General features: G+C 52.8%; 2 protein-coding genes across 21 annotated transcripts in view; both read right to left on the reverse strand.

The window, feature by feature from the left end:
* Nucleotides 1-459: 459 nt before the first annotated feature.
* EBI3 (Epstein-Barr virus induced 3) lies at nucleotides 460-6,137 on the reverse strand. Its single transcript, XM_086410118.1, has 5 exons — nucleotides 5,788-6,137; nucleotides 5,036-5,171; nucleotides 3,402-3,580; nucleotides 1,750-1,907; nucleotides 460-986 (listed from the first exon to the last, which is right to left on the reverse strand). The coding sequence occupies exons 1-5, from the start codon at nucleotides 5,858-5,860 to the stop codon at nucleotides 834-836; spliced, it is 699 nt and encodes a 232-aa protein (XP_086266244.1). The 5' UTR covers nucleotides 5,861-6,137; the 3' UTR covers nucleotides 460-833.
* A 773-nt stretch (nucleotides 6,138-6,910) lies between these two features.
* The window catches only part of ANKRD24 (ankyrin repeat domain 24), a 33,344-nt gene continuing 20,661 nt past the window's right edge, over nucleotides 6,911-19,593 (reverse strand). For 7 of the 20 annotated variants that reach the window (XM_086410087.1, XM_086410088.1, XM_086410081.1 and 4 more), the window contains 15 exons: nucleotides 19,128-19,198; nucleotides 18,599-18,705; nucleotides 18,234-18,421; nucleotides 17,720-17,748; nucleotides 16,774-16,854; nucleotides 16,533-16,640; nucleotides 15,699-15,743; nucleotides 15,512-15,610; nucleotides 14,614-14,686; nucleotides 14,248-14,366; nucleotides 12,525-14,048; nucleotides 9,932-10,099; nucleotides 7,726-7,851; nucleotides 7,448-7,513; nucleotides 6,911-7,261 (listed from right to left, as the gene is read on the reverse strand). In XM_086410087.1, the coding sequence (XP_086266213.1) occupies nucleotides 7,184-7,261; nucleotides 7,448-7,513; nucleotides 7,726-7,851; nucleotides 9,932-10,099; nucleotides 12,525-14,048; nucleotides 14,248-14,366; nucleotides 14,614-14,686; nucleotides 15,512-15,610; nucleotides 15,699-15,743; nucleotides 16,533-16,640; nucleotides 16,774-16,854; nucleotides 17,720-17,748; nucleotides 18,234-18,421; nucleotides 18,599-18,705; nucleotides 19,128-19,198 (2,882 nt within the window). In that variant the 3' untranslated portion in view covers nucleotides 6,911-7,183. Of the gene's footprint in view, nucleotides 7,262-7,447; nucleotides 7,514-7,725; nucleotides 7,852-8,747; nucleotides 8,878-9,931; nucleotides 10,100-12,524; nucleotides 14,049-14,247; nucleotides 14,367-14,613; nucleotides 14,687-15,511; nucleotides 15,611-15,698; nucleotides 15,744-16,532; nucleotides 16,641-16,773; nucleotides 16,855-17,719; nucleotides 17,813-18,233; nucleotides 18,422-18,598; nucleotides 18,706-19,127; nucleotides 19,199-19,593 lie in introns of those variants that run through there. The other 13 variants (XM_086410085.1, XM_086410084.1, XM_086410096.1 and 10 more) reach the window with 12 other exon arrangements.

Here is a 19,593-nt window from a genome sequence, read left to right on the forward strand (position 1 = left end):
GTGCCATGAGGGATATTTGCTGCATCATGTGGGATCTTTCCTTGTGGTGCAGGAATTCTCTAATTGTGGTGCATGGGCTCAGTAGTTGCAGCACTTGGGTTTAGTTGCTCTGAGGCATGTGGGATCTTAGTTCTCACCAGGGATGGAACCCATGTCCCCGCTGCATTGCAAGGCAGATTCTTAACCACTGGACCACCAGGGAAGTCTCTCTGGGCAGCTTTTGAGTAGGTGTATGAAGCAAACTGCTGAACTGAACAGGTCCCATCATTCCATCCCAGGCAGCACCCAGATCACCCCTACTCTGCCTCCCCCAGCCCCGTTTCTTCCTCTGGTCCCGCCCTGATCCCACGTGTGGGAGTGGGGACTCAGTGTGTGTGTGTCCTGATCTGTTTCTCCTCCCTGGGGCTCATGTGGATCTGTTGAAGGAAGGAAGAGTCCCAATTCCAGTGACACTGATCCTTTCTTTTTTTTTTTTAATTTAAATTTATTTAATTAGAGGCTAAGTACTTTACAATATTGTATTGGTTTTGCCATAGATCAACATGAATCCGCCACGAGTGTACACGTGTTCCCAATCCTGAACCTCCCTCCCATGATCCTTTCTAATTAATTAAAAAATCTCATATTCACAGTTCTCAAAGCATTGCACTCTGTCAAAGGCAGGAGGGAACACATTCCCATTTCACAGATTGACAAACTGAGGCTCAGAGAGGCAAAGTCACTTGTCCAAGATTGCCCAGCGGACAGTGGAGAACCCAGGCTGGATAGGTCCCATTCACCCTTAGGTGGATGTCAAGGGCATGGCCCCTCTTCAGGGGTGTGGGGAGCCCCTGCTACTTGCCCAGGGTCATGGAGGCAGCAGCAGGGAGACTCCAGGCACTCCATTCCCCGTAGTCGGTGAGGTCCTGAGCGGCCACCTGGATGCAGTACTTGGCTTGAGGCCTCACAGCCTTGAGGGTGAAGGATGTGGCTTCAATTGGCCCCACCTGAGAGCAGAAGCAAGGCTGGGTCAGTGGGAATGAGGATACTCTGATCAAGCCTTCTGTCCCCCCCCAGGCTGTTGCCCTGGGACTCAGGCACCGATGTCCATTCGAAGCAGCATGCCCTCTGCGGCCCCCTGCACGCCTTTGGCCACCTTCAACATCTTGCTGAGCAGAGAAAGACTACCCCTCCAGGGTCAGGCAGTTCTTGGTCAACCAGGAGCATGCTTTTCATATACAAACCAACCCACCCTGTGTGCACACCCCCACTAATCCCTTTCTCCATCACTCACTCCTGTTCACAGCTGAGTAATGTTCCCATGAGGGGACGGACCACACATTGTGGACCCATCATCTGTTGAGGGCCCTGACATTATCTCCTCCTTATGGCCATTGTGAGTAATGCTGCTGTGAACATTCATGTACAAGTATTTGTTCAAGATCCTGTTTTTAATTTTTTCAGGTGGATGCTCAGGAGTGGAACTGTTGGGCTGCCTTTTCAAAGAAATATTTATTTATTTTGGCTGTGCTGAATCTTAGTTAGAGCATGCAAACTCTTAATTGCAGCATGTGGGATCTAGTTCCCTGACCAGGGATTGAACCCTGGGCCCCCTGCATTGAGAGCTCAGAGTCTTAGCGACTGGATCACCAGGGAAGTCCCTGGGCTGCCTTTATGTCACACACCAGCACCCTAAGCTGTGACCAAGACCCCAGTGCACATTTACACATCCTCTTCCCTCTATCCAAGAACCACCACCCTCGTCCTCACCTGACGGAAGCGAGCAGCCCCATGACGCTTGTAGCGGATCCGGTACTTGAGGGAGAAGATCTCTGGGAAGGGCCAGGTCCGGGGGGGCTCCCATTGCACCCACAGCCGCTGCCCAGGGAGGGGGCTCAGGCGCACGCCTTCTGGAGGATCCGGTTTGACTGATGGACAAGCAGGAGGCAGGGTCAGCAGAGGGGACATTCATTCATTCATTCAACCAAATGATAAATATTATTGAGTGCACGGCGATGTTCTGGACATTGGGACACAGTAGCCCTGTCCTCTTGGAGCCCAGTCCTTTCAGGCAGAAGACAACAGACAAGAGGCAAATCTGAAGGTCATAAAGGGGAAGGAAGAGAGTTCAGGAGTGCAGGGAGGGGAGTGGGCTGCAATATTCTTTGAGACACAATTTACACACCAGAGAACTCACTCTTTTAAAGTGTACGGTTGTCGTTTTCATATATTCAGAGTGTTGTGTGACCATCACCACTGTTTAACCCAGAACATTCCATCACCCCTCAAAGAAACTCTGTCCATATTAGCAGTCACCCTCCATTCCTCACTCCCTAGACCCTGACAACCAGGAACCCACTCCCTGTGTCTCTGGATCGGCCTGCTCTGCACGTTTCCCATCAGTGGAATCACACCTGTGTGTCCTTCCGTGTCTGCTTCTCTCACTGAGCATCGTGTTCTCAGGGTTCGTCCACATGGTAGTGAGTGTCTGGGCTTCTTTGCTTTTTATGGCTGAATAATATTCCAGGGTGTAGATGGACACATTTTGAGAATCCATTCATCAGTTAATGAGCATTTGTGTTGCTTCTGCTTTACGGATAATGCTGCTATGAACATTCATGTACAAGTTTTTGTGCTTTCATATCTTTTAGATATATACCTAAGGACTGAAATTTCTGGATTACTCAGTAATTTATCTTTAAATCTTTGAGGGTCTGCCAGACTGTTTTCTAGCAACCACTAACAATGTGTGATGGTTTGCAATTAAAAAAAAAAAGTGCTCAGGGGAGGATTCACTGAGGAGATGACATCTGAGTTGAGACCTATAGGAGGTGAGGGAGTAAATGCAGATCTAGGGAGGAAGAGCCGTCTACACAGAGGGCACAGCATGTGCAAGAGCCCTGGGGCAGGACTGTGCCTGACATGCTGGAGGAACAGTGAGGAGGCCCGTGTGGCTGGAGCAGAGTGAGCAAAGGGGAGAGGGGGAGGAGGGAAGGACAGGGAGGGGATGGGGAAGGCCGTGCAGGGCACCGTGGGCCATGAGAAGGACTTGGGCTTTCACCCGCAGGAAGGTGGGAGCCCTGGAGGGCTGTGAGCAGTGCAACGATGGGACCTGACTGTAGTGCTCACAGGTGCCCTCTCGTGGCTGCCTCAGGAAGCACAGATGGATGTGAGGGCGGGAGCGAGGGAAGGACCGAGATCGGCCGCGTGGTCCAGGTGGGCGATGATGAAGGCTGGACCAAGCAGGGGCTCCGGAGGGGGGAGAAGTGGGCTGATTCTTGGTCAACTGTGAAAGTGGATCCCACCGAATCCGTATGGATAGACAGGATCTCATCCTGACAGGAGGGAGGTGAGCCTGTTGTGGGGGAGGAGTAGGAGGAAGGTGGGGGGCCCTCCACACCCCCACCTCGACCCCTACTCACTGATGTGCTCTGGGACAAAGGGCACGAAGCTGCTGCTGACACCGCCGGGGTGGACAGCTGTGATGTTGAGCACATAGGGCACCATGGAGAACATCTGGACGTCGGGGATGACACAGCTGGTGGCTTCCGCTGTCTGCTGGAGGCAGGGCCAGCTTTCCCCATGAGCTGCCACGCCGAGCCTGTACATAGAAGGGGTGCTGTGAGGATCCTACCACTTCCTGCTGGCCCACCTGTGCCCTGATCCCACGTGAGGACAGTAGGTCCCAGTCTTGGCTGTGTGATCCTAGGCGGTCCCTCAACCCAACATCACAGAACTTGGGTGACCCAGGGTCGGAGGGAATACCCCACTGGAAGGTGCTAGGGTCTAGGCTGTAAAGCTTTCTAGATTGTCAACATTCCAGCCTTAGAATGCCAACATTCCCAGGTCTATGGTTCACAGATTCTGGAGTCTGGAATAATGATTCCAATTCTCTCGAGTTCTGGCACCCTTAGATTTCAGACTCTAGAGACTGGAGTTCAACACCACCCACAGAACCTTCCACAGCGTCCAAAACGTTCTGCCTCTGCAGTGTGGATGCGAAGTGCAGCCAGTGCAACCGAGTGGGGCTTCTATTTTATCTAATCTACCTGAGTGTTTCCTGGTGGCTCGGATGATAAAGAATCTGCCTACTATGCAGGAGACCTGTGTTTTACTGCTGGGTAGGGAGGACCTCCTGGAGAAGGAAATGATAACCCACTCCAGTTTTCTTGCCTGGGAAATGCCATGGATAGAGGAGCTTGGAGGGCTGCAGTTCCTGGGGTCACAAAGAGTCGGCTACAACTGAGTGACTAACACTTTCTGCTTTCTTTCTAATCTACATGAAGTTTCTAGTTATCAGAAAGCTTGAGAAAGTTTCTCAGAACAACTCAGGTGTATGAATCTACTTTCCCAAACACAAATGTTATAAAATCTAATTAGAGATCAATATTTTCCAGTGAACATTTAGCATCTGAATTGAAATGTGATATATATACATAAAGCATCAATGGAATTTCCATGACTTAGTATAACAGGACTGAATGTACAATATCTCATTAATTTTTAAAGTTTTGATGACATGTTGAAACAATACTTTGAGCAATCCTATTCATGATAATAAATCAATTTCTAGTATAAATTTTTAGTATAAATGGAGAAGGAAATGGCAACCCACTCCATTATTCTTGGCTGGAAAAATCCCATGGACACAGGAGCCTGGCAGGCTACAGTCCATGGGGTTGCAAAAACTCAGATATGACTGAGTGACTGAATGTGCATATTAGTATAAATTTAAATATATGAACTCTATATAAGCATGTTAAAGCACATTATATTCAATCATATTAAATGGTACATCTTTGGAATATTTGAATATTATTTAAATAAAATACTAAAACCAGTATCACCATTTTGTTTTTAAATTTTTCAAATAGGGCTTCTAGGAAATTTTACCCTCCACACATGGCTGACAATATGTATTCTAGGGAGTATATTTCTAAGGGTTGGTGCTGCTCTAGAATTTTGAGTGTTTCAGGTTCTCGATAAGTGTTCAGCTACTCTGATCCTAGGGGTCAGCCCAGTTTTAGTCCCCATGAAGCCCTCCAGGCTGTCTGACCTGTAGGTGGCAATGAATGATGTGGGCCTGGTGGAATTCGGAGGAGTGGACGGCAGGGTCCAGGAGCAGTCCACGGCGACCGGGTACCTGGAGGCCTGGCACCGCACCCTGGGCTGGGAGGAAGCTACTGGGTGGCCTGGAGAGAGAGGGAGAGTGTGAGCTTCTCATCCACTGGAACTGTCAAAGCCTTGCTGTGGCTCACCAGCCCCCATCTTGCTACCAGCCAGTGCTGGGCACACAGCAGGTGCCTAATAAAGGTTTGTAGAATGAATGAGTACATGAATGAAAGGCATTCACATCATCTCCCATCCCTTGATACAACCTGCCAAGGCAGGAACTATTAGCCCATTTTCCAGATGGGAAAACTGAGGTTGAAGGAGTCACAGAGGGGACCTGGGGGTGGTAGGGACTTCTGGTGGGAGAGAGATGCTTTCCTAAACTCCCTCTTTGTGATAGTTTTGTTTTGAATCACATGAAGTGAATGAATACAGTTAAAATGTCTCTCTCTCCCAGCCTCCCTCCCTCCAGGCTGTGGCTGCCGCTTCCTGGTCCCCTTGGGGTAGGACTTGCCTCTTTGTGCCTCAGTTTCCCCCATCTATGCAATGGGATGGTAACTCTCTCCCGCAAGTGGGCATACAGAAGGCATGTGGGCTCTCAGCCCACCCAGAATATTCCATGGCGGCATACCAATCCAGTCCTCAGACAGTGTCTCTCTGCCAGGACTCCCTCCAACCCCTGGGGTCCACACATACCTTCTCTCTCGCGACAGAATGAGCAGCCCAGCCAGAGGCTGACGGCAAAAGCCAGGACGAGTCTCAGGGCCATGGCTCCGGCAGGCTCTGCTCTCAGGGGCTGGGACCAGGAGCACCCTCAGGGAGGCAGGGGACTCGGGTCCCACCCAGGGGAAAGCCCAGCCCCCTTTGGAGGCCCCCTACTTCCCCTTCCCTGTCTGACTCACCGCCCAGTTCCTGGGGCCCTGGAGGAGGAGCCCCCAGTCCCTTCTCCGGCCACCCCCAGTTTCTGGTGCGGAAGGCCCCGAAAGTGGGGGCAGAGAGAGGAGGCCACAAAAGGGAGAAGTGGTGACCCCATGGCCTTTCCCAGCAGAGCCTTCCTTCCGGCTTCAGCAAGGAGGGGGAGCCCCCGGGGAGGGTGGTAATGACAGCGAGAGAGACAACAGAGAGGCGGGATGCGGGGGGGCACTAAGCAAGACAGACTGACAGACCCGGGTGATGTTGGATCACTCATCAACCACTGAGATGGGGACCCCTCCCCCCGCCAGCTGCACTCCATGCTCCAGGCCACAGAGAGGCAGACACCCAGGTTTTTGGGCGGACATCCCCCACTGAGGACATTCTCCGAGGACCTGGGATGCCCGGGGAGAGGCAAAATGACTGCTGGGTGCCGTGGAACCCCGGGGACAGGCTGGACACAGGGCCACCTCCCTGCTTGAGCTGGAAAGAGCCAAGAACCCCCAGGGGATTTCAGAAGGTTAGCCCAGGAGCAGGGAGGCGAGGGTGGGACCCTCTGGGGACCGTCCCACCAGGAACGGGTTTCATGTGAGAACAGTGAAGTAAGGTGTACGATCTGATTCTGTCTTCACTTAACACTTGGATATTTTGTTCACCATGAACTCTGGGGCACCCATTCTGACTTTTCAAAATACTGCAGTAACTAGGGGACTTCCCTGGTGGGCCAGTGTTTAGGGTTCTGAGCTTCCAATGCTGGCCACAACTGCAGCTACTTAGCACAGCACAGCACAGTGTCCATCTTGGGGACTGAGTCCTGCCTCACTCTCCTCACCCTAATCCCTAATCCTGCTCTGGGCCACTCCCTCCCCTACTTGCAGTGGGGCCCAGCAATCAGGCCACACGACACTTTCATTCTCTGCTCTGCTCCATGAGCTTTTATTCCTGGTGTAGCGTTTGGGACCGGATGTGGGGGAGAGGACTCAAATTCCCCGGTCCCAGGAGGGGTTGTGGTCAAGGCGGGGGTCTAGACTGCCCAGTGCACGCAGGGACCAGTGGGGCTGGTGGAGGCAGTGAGGGAAGTGTGGAAGGGGCCCAGGCTGGTCTCCAAGTGCGGAAGGTCAACGCATGAGTCCCGAAGCCCCCGTGAGAGGCCTGGGGGGCAGAGGGCAGTACTCTGCTCTCAGCGGCCCTGGGCCTGGAGCCTTTGCATCTGCAGAATCTGACTCAGAATTCGCTGCACGTCTTCATCCATCTGACCCTGAGGAGTGGGGAGGGTGGAAGCGGAGGGAGCCTGGGCACTCTCTCCCACCCCCCCACCCAGTTTCTTCATCCCCCTCCCTCCCTGCCCCTTGCTCCTCTTCCCTCCACCAGCCTCCCCTTGTACAGATAGGGAAACTAAGGCCCAGAGGGCAGCAGTGGTGCCCCCAAAGCCAGGGAGACTCACCTGAATGGCGTAGAGGAGGTGGCTCCTGTACAAGGCCACCACTGCACTGTGCTCCCTGGCAGCCTCCTGTGAGTGTAGGGGAGGGGAGCTCAGAGAAGCAGGACCCCCTCCAGGCTATGCCAAAAAGCCCCCTTTGCACCCTGAGTTCCTGTTTTGATGGCACGCAACAGCATGGAAGTGCTGCTTGCTAAAATACTGAACTATTTTCCTCCATGTGCACTGCCTGCCTGCCCGTCACCCTCCAGGGACCTTGTGCCCAACGGGCAGGCGAGGCTCACCTCTAGCTGCTCCCGCAGAGCCTTCACCTGGCCACGGAGGGCTTCCACCTCCAAGGAGTCTGGGGCCCCCGGCTGGTCCTTCAGTGCCTCCTTAAGACTGAAGACCTCCTTGGAGAGCTCCGTGATCTGGAGTGAGGGCGGGAGAGTCAGCTGGCACCTGAGCCTGGGGTGGGGACTTGGGGACCTCTCCTGGCAGCAGGAAGAGCCTCGGACTTCACAGAAGCCTCCCTGCAGGCTTAGTCCAGCCCATTAGCTAAGAATGGTTTCCACATGTTAAATCGTCAGAAGGTGGTCTGCTGCTGCTGCTAAGTCCCTTCAGTCGTGTCCGACTCTGTGCGATCCCATAGACATCAGCCCACTAGACTCCCCTGCCCCTGAGATTCTCCAGGCAAGAACACTGGAGTGGGTTGCCATTTCCTTCTCCAATGCGTGAAAGTGAAAACTGCAAGTGAAGTCGCTCTCTTAGCGACTCCATGGACCACAGCCTACCAGGCTCCTCCATCCATGGGATTTTCCAGGCAAGAGTACTGGAGTGGGGTGCCATTGCCTTCTCCGAGAAGGTGGTCTAGAGGCTAAGAATCTGTGCTCCCAGTGCAGGGGGCCGGGGTTCCATCTCTGGTTGGGGAACTAGATCTGACATGCTGCGACATGCCACAACCGAAGCTGCACACTGCAAGATCAATGATCCCTGGTGACACACCTAAGACCAGGCACAGCCAAATAAATAAACGTGCTCAGTCGCTCAGTCATGTGACCCCATGGACTGTAGCCTAACAGGCTCTTCTGTCCATGGAATTCTCCAGGCAAGAAAACTGGAGTGGGTTGCCATTGCCTCCTCCAGATGATCTTCCTGACCCAGGGATCAAGCCCAGGTCTCCTACATTGTAGGCAGATTCTTTACTGTCTGAGCCACCAGGGAAGCCCAATAAATAAATATTTTAAAAAAATCATCAGGGCAGGGGGAGGAAATCAAAAGAAGAATGATATTTTCTGATACATGAAAATTATACCAAATTCACAACTCCATGGTCATATGTAAATTTTTATTTATATGTGCCCACACCCATTCGCTGTCAAGTCTACGGCCCTTCTTCAGTGGCAGAGCTGAGTATTGTGGCAAGGCCGGGCCAAAATCAGTGACCATCTGGCCCTCTGCAGAAAAAGTGTACAGATCTTGGGAGTCTCCAGAAGGTGAAAGTGGAGACAGACAGAACAAGGGGGACAAAAGCAGCCCATCCTGGTGGGGCTGGGTTACTTGGGCCAGGGTTTGGGTCTTTCTCTCCCCTTGCCTAGTGGGAGATCTTGGGAATATGACCTAACCACTCGAAATCTCAGTTTCCTCATCTGTAAGGTAAGGAGAACCATCGTTCTCAACTTTGTAGGTTGCTGTGACTCTGAACAGAGAATAATTTTAAGCTGTGATGGCAAACAGCAGGCACTCAATGCATGCTGGGCTTTGTTGTTATTTCCGTGGATCAGAGGTTCTCAATCAGGGATGATCCTATTTCCAGGGGATGCCAGGCGATATCTGGAGGCATCTGTTTGTCAGGACTGGGGGCTCTCCTTGTATCAGGTGGGCAGGGACCCGGGATGCTGCTCCATACCCTACAATGCCCAGAATGGTCCCCCACAGAGAATGACCTAGCCCCTGGGACTTCCTTGGTGGTCCAGCAGGTAAGTCTCCGAGTTCCCAATGCTGGGGGCCTGGTTTCGATCCCAGGTCAGGGAATTAGAGCCCACATTCTGCAACCAAATCCCACATGCAGTAATGAAAATCGAAGATCTTGTGTGCAGCAACTAAGACCTGGTGCAGCCAAATAAATATTTTTCAAAAAGAAGAATGGCCTATCCCTAAATGTCACTAGTGCTGAGAGGGAAGGACCCTGCTATAAATAAACCATAATCCTTATCACAACTTTATCTTCAGTTTACAAAGGTAGAAACTGGGGCTCAGAGAGGTCAAGTGACTTGCCCAGGGACACACAGCAAGTTGTAGCCGGGTGACTCTGTGTGCAAAAGCACCTGGGGGTCTCGTCCACTGTCTCAGAACGTGCTGTGTGACTCTGAGCCACTCAGTTCACCTCTGGGAGCCTGTTTGCTCATCTGGAAAATTCCCAAGACCCATTCAGCTGGGACATTCTTAGATTCCTTCCAATGTCTGTTGAGTGGGGGACCTCCCGGTGGAGCACAAGGAAAGGGAACCCACCTTCTTGTCCTTCTCCTTGGCCTTCTCCAGGGCCTCCTGGGCACGGCTCTGGGCCTGGCGTGCCCGCTCGGCCTCAGTTCGCAGCCCCCGCAGCTGCTGCTCAGCCGTGGCCAACTGGGCTTCAGCCGCATGTCGCTCACTCTTCATGAACAGTGCCTCCCGCTGCACCTGCAGCCCAAGCCCCCATGTGACTGTGAGGACATTTGGACCCCAAAGAAGCCTGGACCAAAATGATCCTACCCTTCCATTGCAATCTTGGGACATTCAAGGCCATTTGATGTCAAGGAATTTGGTTCAGGGGCCCTGGATTCCTGTAGGCACTAGAAACATTCTGACTCTGCCAAGCTGTGAGTCCTTAGACAAGTGACACGAGCTCTCTGTGCCTCAACCTGCTCATATATAAAAGGAGGATAATAAAAATCCCCATGTCACAGGGTGGTTGTGAGGATAAAACGAGCAAATACATGGAAGACACTTAGAACAGCGGGTGGTACAGAGTAAGTGTTGTGCTTGAGTTTGTGACGTTGTTGTCACTATTATTATTAAAATTATATAATGAATGTTATTGTTATTATTTTTATTACATCATAACTAACATTCTGTTCTCTGCCAGTGGGAAGGTGTGAAAGTGCGTAGATTTCTTACAAAAATGAAGGAAAAACAGAAGAATCTGGATGAAAAGTCAACAAATGTCCAAAAATTGTGACTGCATTTTTTACAAAAATATCAAGGTTGGAACAGTGTTAGATTTGCAAAAATTGAGCCTGGGTGGATCACTGGGCTTTATAGAAATAAAACTCCAGGAAAAATAGATAATAATTAGATGTTTCACTTAGTACAGACTGGCTACACATTAACAATTAAAAAACAAAACAGAAAAACTAAGTTCAAATCATTTTACCCCCAAAATAAGTAGTCAAGAGAGAAGGTAAAATCTGGAAAATAAGTATGAAGATGGGCATACTTAAAGTTGGATCATGAATTCTAAGAAATAGATCAAACTTTACTGGTTTAAAACAGCATGTACTTGGAAATTCCCTGGCAGTCCAGTGGTTAGGACTCTGTGCTTCCAAAGCAGGGGGCCTGGGTTTGAGCCCTCATTGGGGAACTAAGATCCCGGCAAGTGGCACAGCCAAAAAAAAAAAAAAACCAAAAGAGTATATTATTGGAAAAAAATAATCCTGGCTGCAATTATTTATCATTTGTACCATCACTGTCCTAAGTATTTTACAGAAATTAAACCATTTAATTTTCATGTGAGGACTAAGAATTCTCAGCAGCTCCATTACACAGATTGGAGAAGGCAATGGCAACCCACTCCAGTACTCTTGCCTTGAAAATCCCATGGACAGAGGAGCTTGGTGCAGGCTACTGTCCATGGGGTCGCAAAGAGTCGGGCACGACTGAGCGACTTCACTTCACTTCACTTACACAGATGAGTAAGCAGACATATGGAGAGAAAAATGCCTTCCTGATGACAATAAGTATGGCTTTTTATTCCCACATTTGTTTAAAAAAAAATTGCTGTTTTCTTTAATTTGGTTTGGTTTGCATCTGTGTATGTTTAAGGAAAGAGACGGAGTCAAAAGATACACCTTCAGGGCCCGAAAGATAGTCCCTTGGTTTGAAAGAAAATCAGCATAAAAATCTACTGGGTTCAAAATAATTGGATCAACACTCCTTATACAAAACATCCTCCTATTTGGGGGTTGAAGCATCAAAAATGATCTAAGATAAAATGACAATCTCAAAACAGCTGGCTAAACAAAACAAAACAGGGTCAGTTTGACCAACAGAGAAAATGAATACAGGAAAAAATATCAGAGTAAAAAGCCCAGTTCACTGCTTACCAAAAGATGGGTGAATATTAATTCCTACCTCACACCACACCCACAGTTAGAAACACAGTATAAACGTGGTTGGGAAATTAAAATAAAGAGATGCTGAAGAAGGCACATAAAAACATTTTCACTGGGACTTCCCTGGCAGTCTAGTGGTTTAAGAGTCCAAGCTTCCACACAGGGGGACCTGGGTTCAATCCCTGGCCAGAGAACCAAGATCCCACATGCCCCAGGGTGCAGAAAAACAAACAAATAAAACCCAAAACAAACAAAATGAAACTTCACCATAAACAACAAGGTCCTATCCTATAGCACAGGGAACTATATTCAATAGCCTGTGAGAAACCATAATGGAAAAGAATACGAAAAAGAATACACACACGCACAACTGAGCCACTTGGCTGCACAGCGGAAACCAACACAGCATTGTAAATCAAGGATACTTCAAAAGATGAATGTTTAAAAATATCTTCCCGATCTTGGGATATGCAGAGGTTTAACAAACAGATCTCAAAACCTGCTAACCATCGGAAAACAAATGGGGGGTCAAATAGACAAAATGTTTTAAAAACAGAAAACACCTGTTCAAACACCGGGGAGGTCAGAATGGCTGCAGGGTTAAAGGCCTACCAGCACGGTCAAGTTTCTGCTAGACTGAAACCAGTGGGGTCGAAACCTCGCCTGGCTGTGGGATCCAAACAGACCACCAAGCAGCTGCCCAGTGTGCCCAGTGGGGATTCCCCCACGCTCACCTGGAAGACCTCGGCGCTGGTCTTCTCGTGGCGTCGCCCCAGCTCCTCCAGCTGCCCTTGCAACAGGGCCACGTCGGCCTGCAGGGCGCCCACGATGCGCTCATGCTCCAGGCGGGCCATGCTGCCCACCCGCTCGCGCTCCAGCTCTGCGCGCAGCCGGGCGGCCTCCTTGCCGGTGGCCACCACCTCCTGCTCCAGGCAGGCCGCCCGGCCCCGCAGCTCCAGGGCCTCTTCCTGCAGCCGGTGGTGCTCGGAGGCCGGCACGGCCGACTGACGGAGCGCCTCGGAGGCCTCCCGCATCTCTGCCAGGCCCCGTCGGGCCTCCTCGCAGGCCGCGGACAGCTCCGCGGCCCGGGCCTCGGCCGCGTCCCTCGCCTGGCCCAGCTCAGCGGCCGCGGCCCGCTGCTGCTCCCCTGTGGCTGTGGCCGCGACCAGCTGCTCCCGCAGCGCCTCCAGCTCCCGGCTCAGCTCTAGCCGCGCCTCCTCCCGCCGGGCCAGCTCTGCTCGCAGGCCCCGGGCTTCCTCCTCGGCCAGCAGCCGGCCGGCCCGGGCCTCATGCAGCCGGGCCGAGGCCGCCTCCAGCTCCCGGAGACGGCAGTCCCGGTCCCGGAGGTCCTCGCGGGCTTGTTCCAGGGCGGCCCGCAGCTGGCCTGTGTCCCCATCTCTGACCCCGCTAGCCCGGCCGCCCTCAGCCTCCCGCACCCGCTCCCGCAGGCGGCCAGCCTCGGCCTCGGCGGCCTCGCACTTGCCATGGGCCGCCTCCAGCTCAGCCGCCGCCTCCCGCTCCCGCTGCCTGAGCGCCTCCTCCAAGCTGCGGATCCTGGTCTCTAGCTCTGTCTGCAGCTTTTCTGAGGCCTCCGCAGCACCCGGGTGCAAGATGGGGCCTGTGAGGGCCCTCGGAATCATGAGCTCCACTCCCATGGCTTCTGTGCCTGTGAGCTCTTCTTCCACTGCACTTACGCCATTGGGCTTCATCTCTGGCTCTTCTGTTTTCATACTGGTGGTCTCTGCTCTTGTGGCCTTTGGTTCTGGGTTTCCTCCTCTTTCTAGAGTTTTCATTTCTGTAACCTCAGCTCCCGTGGCCTTTGTTTCCAAGGGCTGGGCTCCCACGCCCTCTGTTTCTGAGGCCTCCGTGTCTGTGGGCTTTGTTACTGTGGCCTCGGCCATCGTGGACACCACTTCCAAGCTCTGTGACAAGGCTTCCGTGGTTTCTACTCCTGCAGCCTCCTCGTCTGTGGTCTCGACTCCATTCACTCTGGTTTCCGGAGCTGCAGTGCCGTTAAGCTCTATTTCCACTGGCCCATTTCTGGAGGTCTTGGTTCCCAGACCTTTGCCCTCCCTAGAGGCTGCCTCCTCTTCTGCGAGGGCCTCCCGGGCTTCCTGCTGCTCCAGCGCCTGCAGGGCTTTGGCGTGCTGCCTGCGGAGCTGGTCAAACTCAGCCTGGAGAGCGTCATAGAGCTCCAGAGGAATGACCTCGGCCGGACCGTCTGCCTCCATCTCGTCCTTCTCGAAGTGCTCCAGGATCTGGTGGGGACAGGGGAACCGAGCAAGAGTGGAAGTAGCCGTGGTGGGCGTGGGGGGGCACAGGGCAGCCACACCACTTTCCCTGTCCACAGACCTAGCCACGTGCCCACCCAAACCCCTGGGAAACAGCCCCTTGGCTCCTCAGACTTGCCCCCACCCCTCCCCCCCGGAAACCTCCATCAGCTCCTGGTTTCCCCACCTGGACTTTCTCCATCAGCTCCTGGTTCTGTCTGGTAAGCATGGCCACCTGCTCCTGCAGCGAAGCCAAGAGCTCCTGGGCCGACGGGCTTAGCTGCTTGGAGAGCAGCACCTCAGCCCCTGGCAGGGGACACAGATTCAGGCCCCAGAGTTCCAGCCACAAGGAATGGGAGTTGGGGGTCTGGAGCTGTGGGTCAGGGCCCCCAGGGCAGGCATGCTTCTAGGAATGGCATAAACTGTGAGTGTTGGCTAGGCTCCCTCCCAACTTCAACCTCTCTCCATGCCTGTGGGTTACAGCTGTGACTCCTGGGGCTCCAGACATGGTGGGGGGTGGGGGTGGGCAGGGGGAAGGCAGGTGGGGTCTCACCTGGGAATTCAGGTAGCTCACCCTCCTCATCCTGCAGGGTGGCCACATCATAGCTGGTGTTCTCCCGCTCGTTCTGGGGGGCGCAGGATTCAGCTTGAGGTCCTGCCCTCCCTCCAGCCCCCATGTCTCCCCTGTGAGTGTGTGATCATAACCCAATAGCGAGGGTTGTATATGCTGCCTGGTATGTGGGGCCAAGGGAGGGATGGCAGTGCATCCTTGAAAGGGTGTGTCTGGGATTCTGTGTGGGGCCACATGTGTCTGCCTGGGTGCAAGTCCCTGCAACAGTGGCTCAGGGTTTGTAGGTCTGCAGTGAGCATGCATGTGCACACGTGTGTGCCCCTGTGGGGCGTGCACAGCGGCCCCAGCCTCTTCTGTGTGAGTTCCTGTGAGTGTGTGTGATTTTGCACTTGTAGTCTGTGGTGTGTGTCTGTTTTGTATTTGTGTATATGTGTGTATGATTGTGTACCTGTATCTGTTTGCTTTATTTTGAGAAATACTTGTGTGAATACATGAATTTGTGAATGTGTTGCCTAGGTATGTGATTGAATGCGAAGTATCTGTTGTGTGTGCCCAAGTATTTGTTGTGTGGGTGAGATGACATATCCACAGATGTGTTTGTTGTGTGTTTGCCTGTTGCATGTGTAAGACCACATATACATAAATGTTGTTGTCCGTCTCTGCGTGTACATGAGTATGGGTGATTTGCAGGTTTCCGAAAGTGTTCATTATGTGTACGTGTGTTTGTTATCTATACGTGATTATGTTTGTACATTTGTCTGTTCTGTGTTTGTACGTGTGTGAGACTATCTGTATTAGTGTGGTTATCATGCAGCTGCAGCAGAAGAAATACCCCACCTCCTGGTGGCCCCACCCCTGCCTTCCTCCCCATTGGGCCCACCTCCAGAAGGGACAGCCTGCTCTGCAAACTCTCCACCTCCCGGCCCAAGCTCTCCTTCTCCTCCTGCTTCTCGGCCAGCAGCTGCTGTAGCTCTTGGACCTGCAGGGAGGGAGTGGTGCTCTCAGTGGCCCTCCAGGAGAAAACACCAGGCAGCTGGGGGTCCACTTCCTCCCACCTTCCACCCTACCTGTCTCTCCAGGCTGTGGAGGGAGCTGGCCTCTGCCTCTGGCAGCTGACAGAAGAAGTGGGGACTGGGCTTAGATCTGGGCTGGGGGGCCTCCCCAGCCCAACTCCTGCTCAGTGGCCGTCCATCCCCACCACAGATGGCCTATTTTGTGCCAGAACCCCTTTGGAGCCACTAACTCATTCATTCATGCATGCATTCATTTATTATCATTATTTTTGGTTGTGTAGTGTGGCATTTGGGATCTTAGTTCCCCAACCAGGGATCAAATCCATGCTCCCTGCAGTGGCACAGAGCCTTAACCACTGGACCACCTCGGAACTCCTGTCTCATTTATTTATTCATTCACTCACTCACTCAAATATTCATTCATCCAATAAATACTTATTAGGCAGTTATGGTGAGTGAGGCACCATCAACCAAGCCTGCCCTTGTGGGTTCACAGGCAAATGAGTGAATATGAATGAAATATATAGTATATCTAATAGCAGTGCTTTGAATAAAAACAAAGGGGACTGAAAAGTGAATGGGGATGTTACAATTTTAAATAAGTTGGGTAGGGGAGGTGCATTTGAGCAAAGACCTATAGGAGGGGCGAGAAGGAGTCATACGGACAGCTGGCAGAAGGTGTTCCCGGCAGAGGGCACAGTTTGTACAAAGGCCCTGGGGCAGGACCAGGCCTGGTGTGTTGGAGGAAGAGCCAGGAGGCCTGTGTGGCTGGAGCAGAGTGAGTGGGTGGGGAGAGAGGGAGGAGGGGGAAGGCAGGGAGGGGAGTATCCCCATAGAATGGCACCCACCCCAGGCTTAGCCCCAGCCCATGTCTCTGCTACCCCCCACCTCCTGCTTTCTTCGTTCCTGGTGCTGCTCTAGGCCCCGGATCTTCTGTAGCAGACGGCCCCTCTCCTGTCGCAGCCGCACGATCTCCTCGTAGGCATCTTGGTCATCCTGTGCCCCCCACCCCACCACCTTTACAGGAGGCCCAAGGACTGCGTCCTCCCATACCTGAGCCAGAACTTTCTCCCCGTGCTACCTAGAGGCAAGCCTCCCAACTCTTCCCCACGGCCAGGGCATCTCTCACCGGCATTGGGATATTGATGGGGGGTTGAGGTGCCTTCCGCTTCTTGGGGGCCCCTTGCTTGTCATGGCTGGACATGGAATTCTGGGGGTAGGGGTAGATGGGGGATATGGGCGACATGCCAGCCTCCCACCCAAATAAACCAACACAGCCCATTGTCTGTCACCAGCCCCAACTCTGCCCTCACTTCCTGGGTGATCTTGAGTGAATCCCTGCCTCTCTCTGGCCCTCACTTATCCCAGTATAAAAAGGGATAAGACTACGTCCCCTGAGAGTTCCAGATCTTATGCTTTACCCTCTGTCCCTTTTTGTGCCCTGGTACTTTCCCCAGTGAGACCCTACTGTTTACAATCCTTTCCCTGTGGAGCTGAAAACCTGTAGGATTGAGAAAGAGGCCAGACTTGCCTCCTTCCCTGACCACACCAGCCCTTATCAATCTCGTTCCCTCTACCATCCCACCCCAGCCCTATGATTTGGCCCCATGCCCCCAGTATTCTCAGAGTCCTGGTGCTTATGTTATGGATGTTGCTGCCACTTGGTGGCAGCGCACCCTAAAGGTGTGTTCTAAGTCACTTCAGTCGTGTCCGATTCTTTGCAACCCTATGGACTGCAGCCTGCCAGGCTCCTCTGTCCATGGGATTTCTCCAGGCAAGAATACTGGAGTGGGTTGCCAAGCCGTCCTCCAGGGGAATCTTCCCAACCCAGGGATTGAACCCACTCCTCTTACATCTCCTGCATTGGCAGACAGGTTCTTTACCACTAGCGCCACCCGGAAAGTCCACCCTAAAGGTAGCACTCTTCCAAAGAGGTCCTTCGAAGTATTAACCCCAAGTCAAGGGTCCATCTCTTCCTTCTCTTCTCAGGGAGCTTGGGTCAAGGGGAAAGGCAGTGTGTGCATGGGGGTGTGGGGGTGGGGGGTGGGACTCACTCACTGCTCAGGGATCCGTACCTGAGATGATGCCTCGCCCGAATCATCCTCTGCGAGAGCAGGGGAGAGAGGGAAGCAGGGTCAGGCACTGCGTTAGGGGCTCCCTTCCTAGCCCTAGGAAGGGTATTTGTTAGCCCAGGGAACTTGAGGGATCTCCCAGTCCCCCCCAGAATCAGGACTTTTAAGGTAGGAACTAACCATTTTGACAGAATGCTCATAGGAGGGGCCTTGCAACTCTCAAAAAGAGAGAACAGTAGCATCTCCAGAATAGGGCGACTGGGAGGGCCAATTCTTAGGGAAAGCAAAGCTCCAAGATGCCCCAGGAACACAGAGTTGACCCCTAGACTACTCTAAAAGCTCTGGGGCGCCTTGAAACTACCCCGAGCAGTGTGAGGGGTGCAACGAAACCTCCTATAATATGAACAGGGATACCTTGAAACTATCCACAGGAGGAAGGGAGAGAAAGGGGTGGCGAGAGACTACCTAGTGGAGGGAAGGGGGTGTTTGAAACTGTTACGAGGTGGGGTTTGCATACCGCTGGGTGGTGAGGGGCGCTGGGCTGCCTCCTGTAGGAGGTGCAAGATGAGCTTGTCCCCTGCCAGGGTGCCGTAGTGAGCAGCATCCTGGCCCAGCGCATCTGTGATGCCCGGCTGGGCCCCGCCCTGCAGCAGCACCTCCACTGTTTCGGGGCTGGCTCCCTCACAGGCCAGCATCAGGGCCGTCCTACCAGAAGAGGAGGCTGCTGAGGGGGCGAGGATACGTTCAAACCTCCACACCCTCCTCAACACCCAGGCTGGGTTGAGAGAGGAAGACACACTAGATCTCACACCCAGAGAGGTTAAGAGACTTGCCCAAGGTCACACAGCACACAGTGAACTGGCTGGGAGGGGAGAAGCTCACCTGCCTTGAAGGTCCTGGTCATTTGCAGCAGCCCCTTGCTGCAGGAGGAGGCGGCACAGATCCGTGTGACACATCTGAGCTGCGATGATGAGGGGTGTTGTACCCAGCTGAGGGAGGGGGTGGGGAGAGGATGAGACAAGGACAAGACATGAGAGACTGACTCTGGGAGGTTGGGAAGCCTGTGATGGGCCCCCTAAGTTCACTCCAAATCTTCACACTTTTCAAAGGGTGCCTGGGATGCCTCAAATGCACTTTCCCCAAAGATTCCAGTACTTTGGCCACCTGATGCGAAGAGCCGATTCATTGGAAAACACCCTGATGCTGGGAAAGATTGAGGGCAGGAGGAATAGGGGGTGGCAGAGGATGAGATGGTTGGATGGCATCACCCACTTAATGAACATGAGTTTGAGCAAGTTCCGGGAGATGGTGAAGGACAGGGAACCCTGGTGGGCTGCAGTCCACGGGGTTGCAAAGAGTCAGACACGACTGAGCAACTGAAGAAAAACAACAAAAGAATCCATGGACTCACCCGATCTCGGGGATTCAGATGGGCCTTGAAGGAGCAGAGCATTTCTGAGCAGGAGATGCAGCCGCCAGCGGCTGGAAAAAGAGAGAAGGGTGGGTAGGTAGGGCGAGGCTTTGATATTTTCTGGGGGCCTTCTGCTTGAGGGTGATTTTTTTTTTTTTTGGCTGTGCTGGGTCTTCATGGCTGAGCACAGGCAGCAGCTATGGTGCATGGACTTAGCTGCCACTCGGCATGTGGAATCTTTCTGGACCAGGGATTTAACCTGTGTCCCCTGCATTGGGAGGCAGATTCTTAACCACTGGACCACCAGGTATGTCCCTGGGTGTCATTCTTACCCTTTATTTCATAAGAAACTCTCACCTCCCCCAGAAGATCAGTAACAAAGATAAGACTTAAATTTAACAGATGAGGAAACTGAGCCCCAACCAGCTCCAGGGTCACTCAGGGGGTTAGAGACAGCCAGAATGAC

The sequence above is a fragment of the Bos grunniens genome, chromosome 7 (genome assembly GCF_055505025.1).
Source record: "Bos grunniens cultivar Pamir isolate PY7600 chromosome 7, Bosgru_T2T1.0, whole genome shotgun sequence".
In the NCBI taxonomy this organism is placed as follows: domain Eukaryota; kingdom Metazoa; phylum Chordata; class Mammalia; order Artiodactyla; family Bovidae; genus Bos; species Bos grunniens.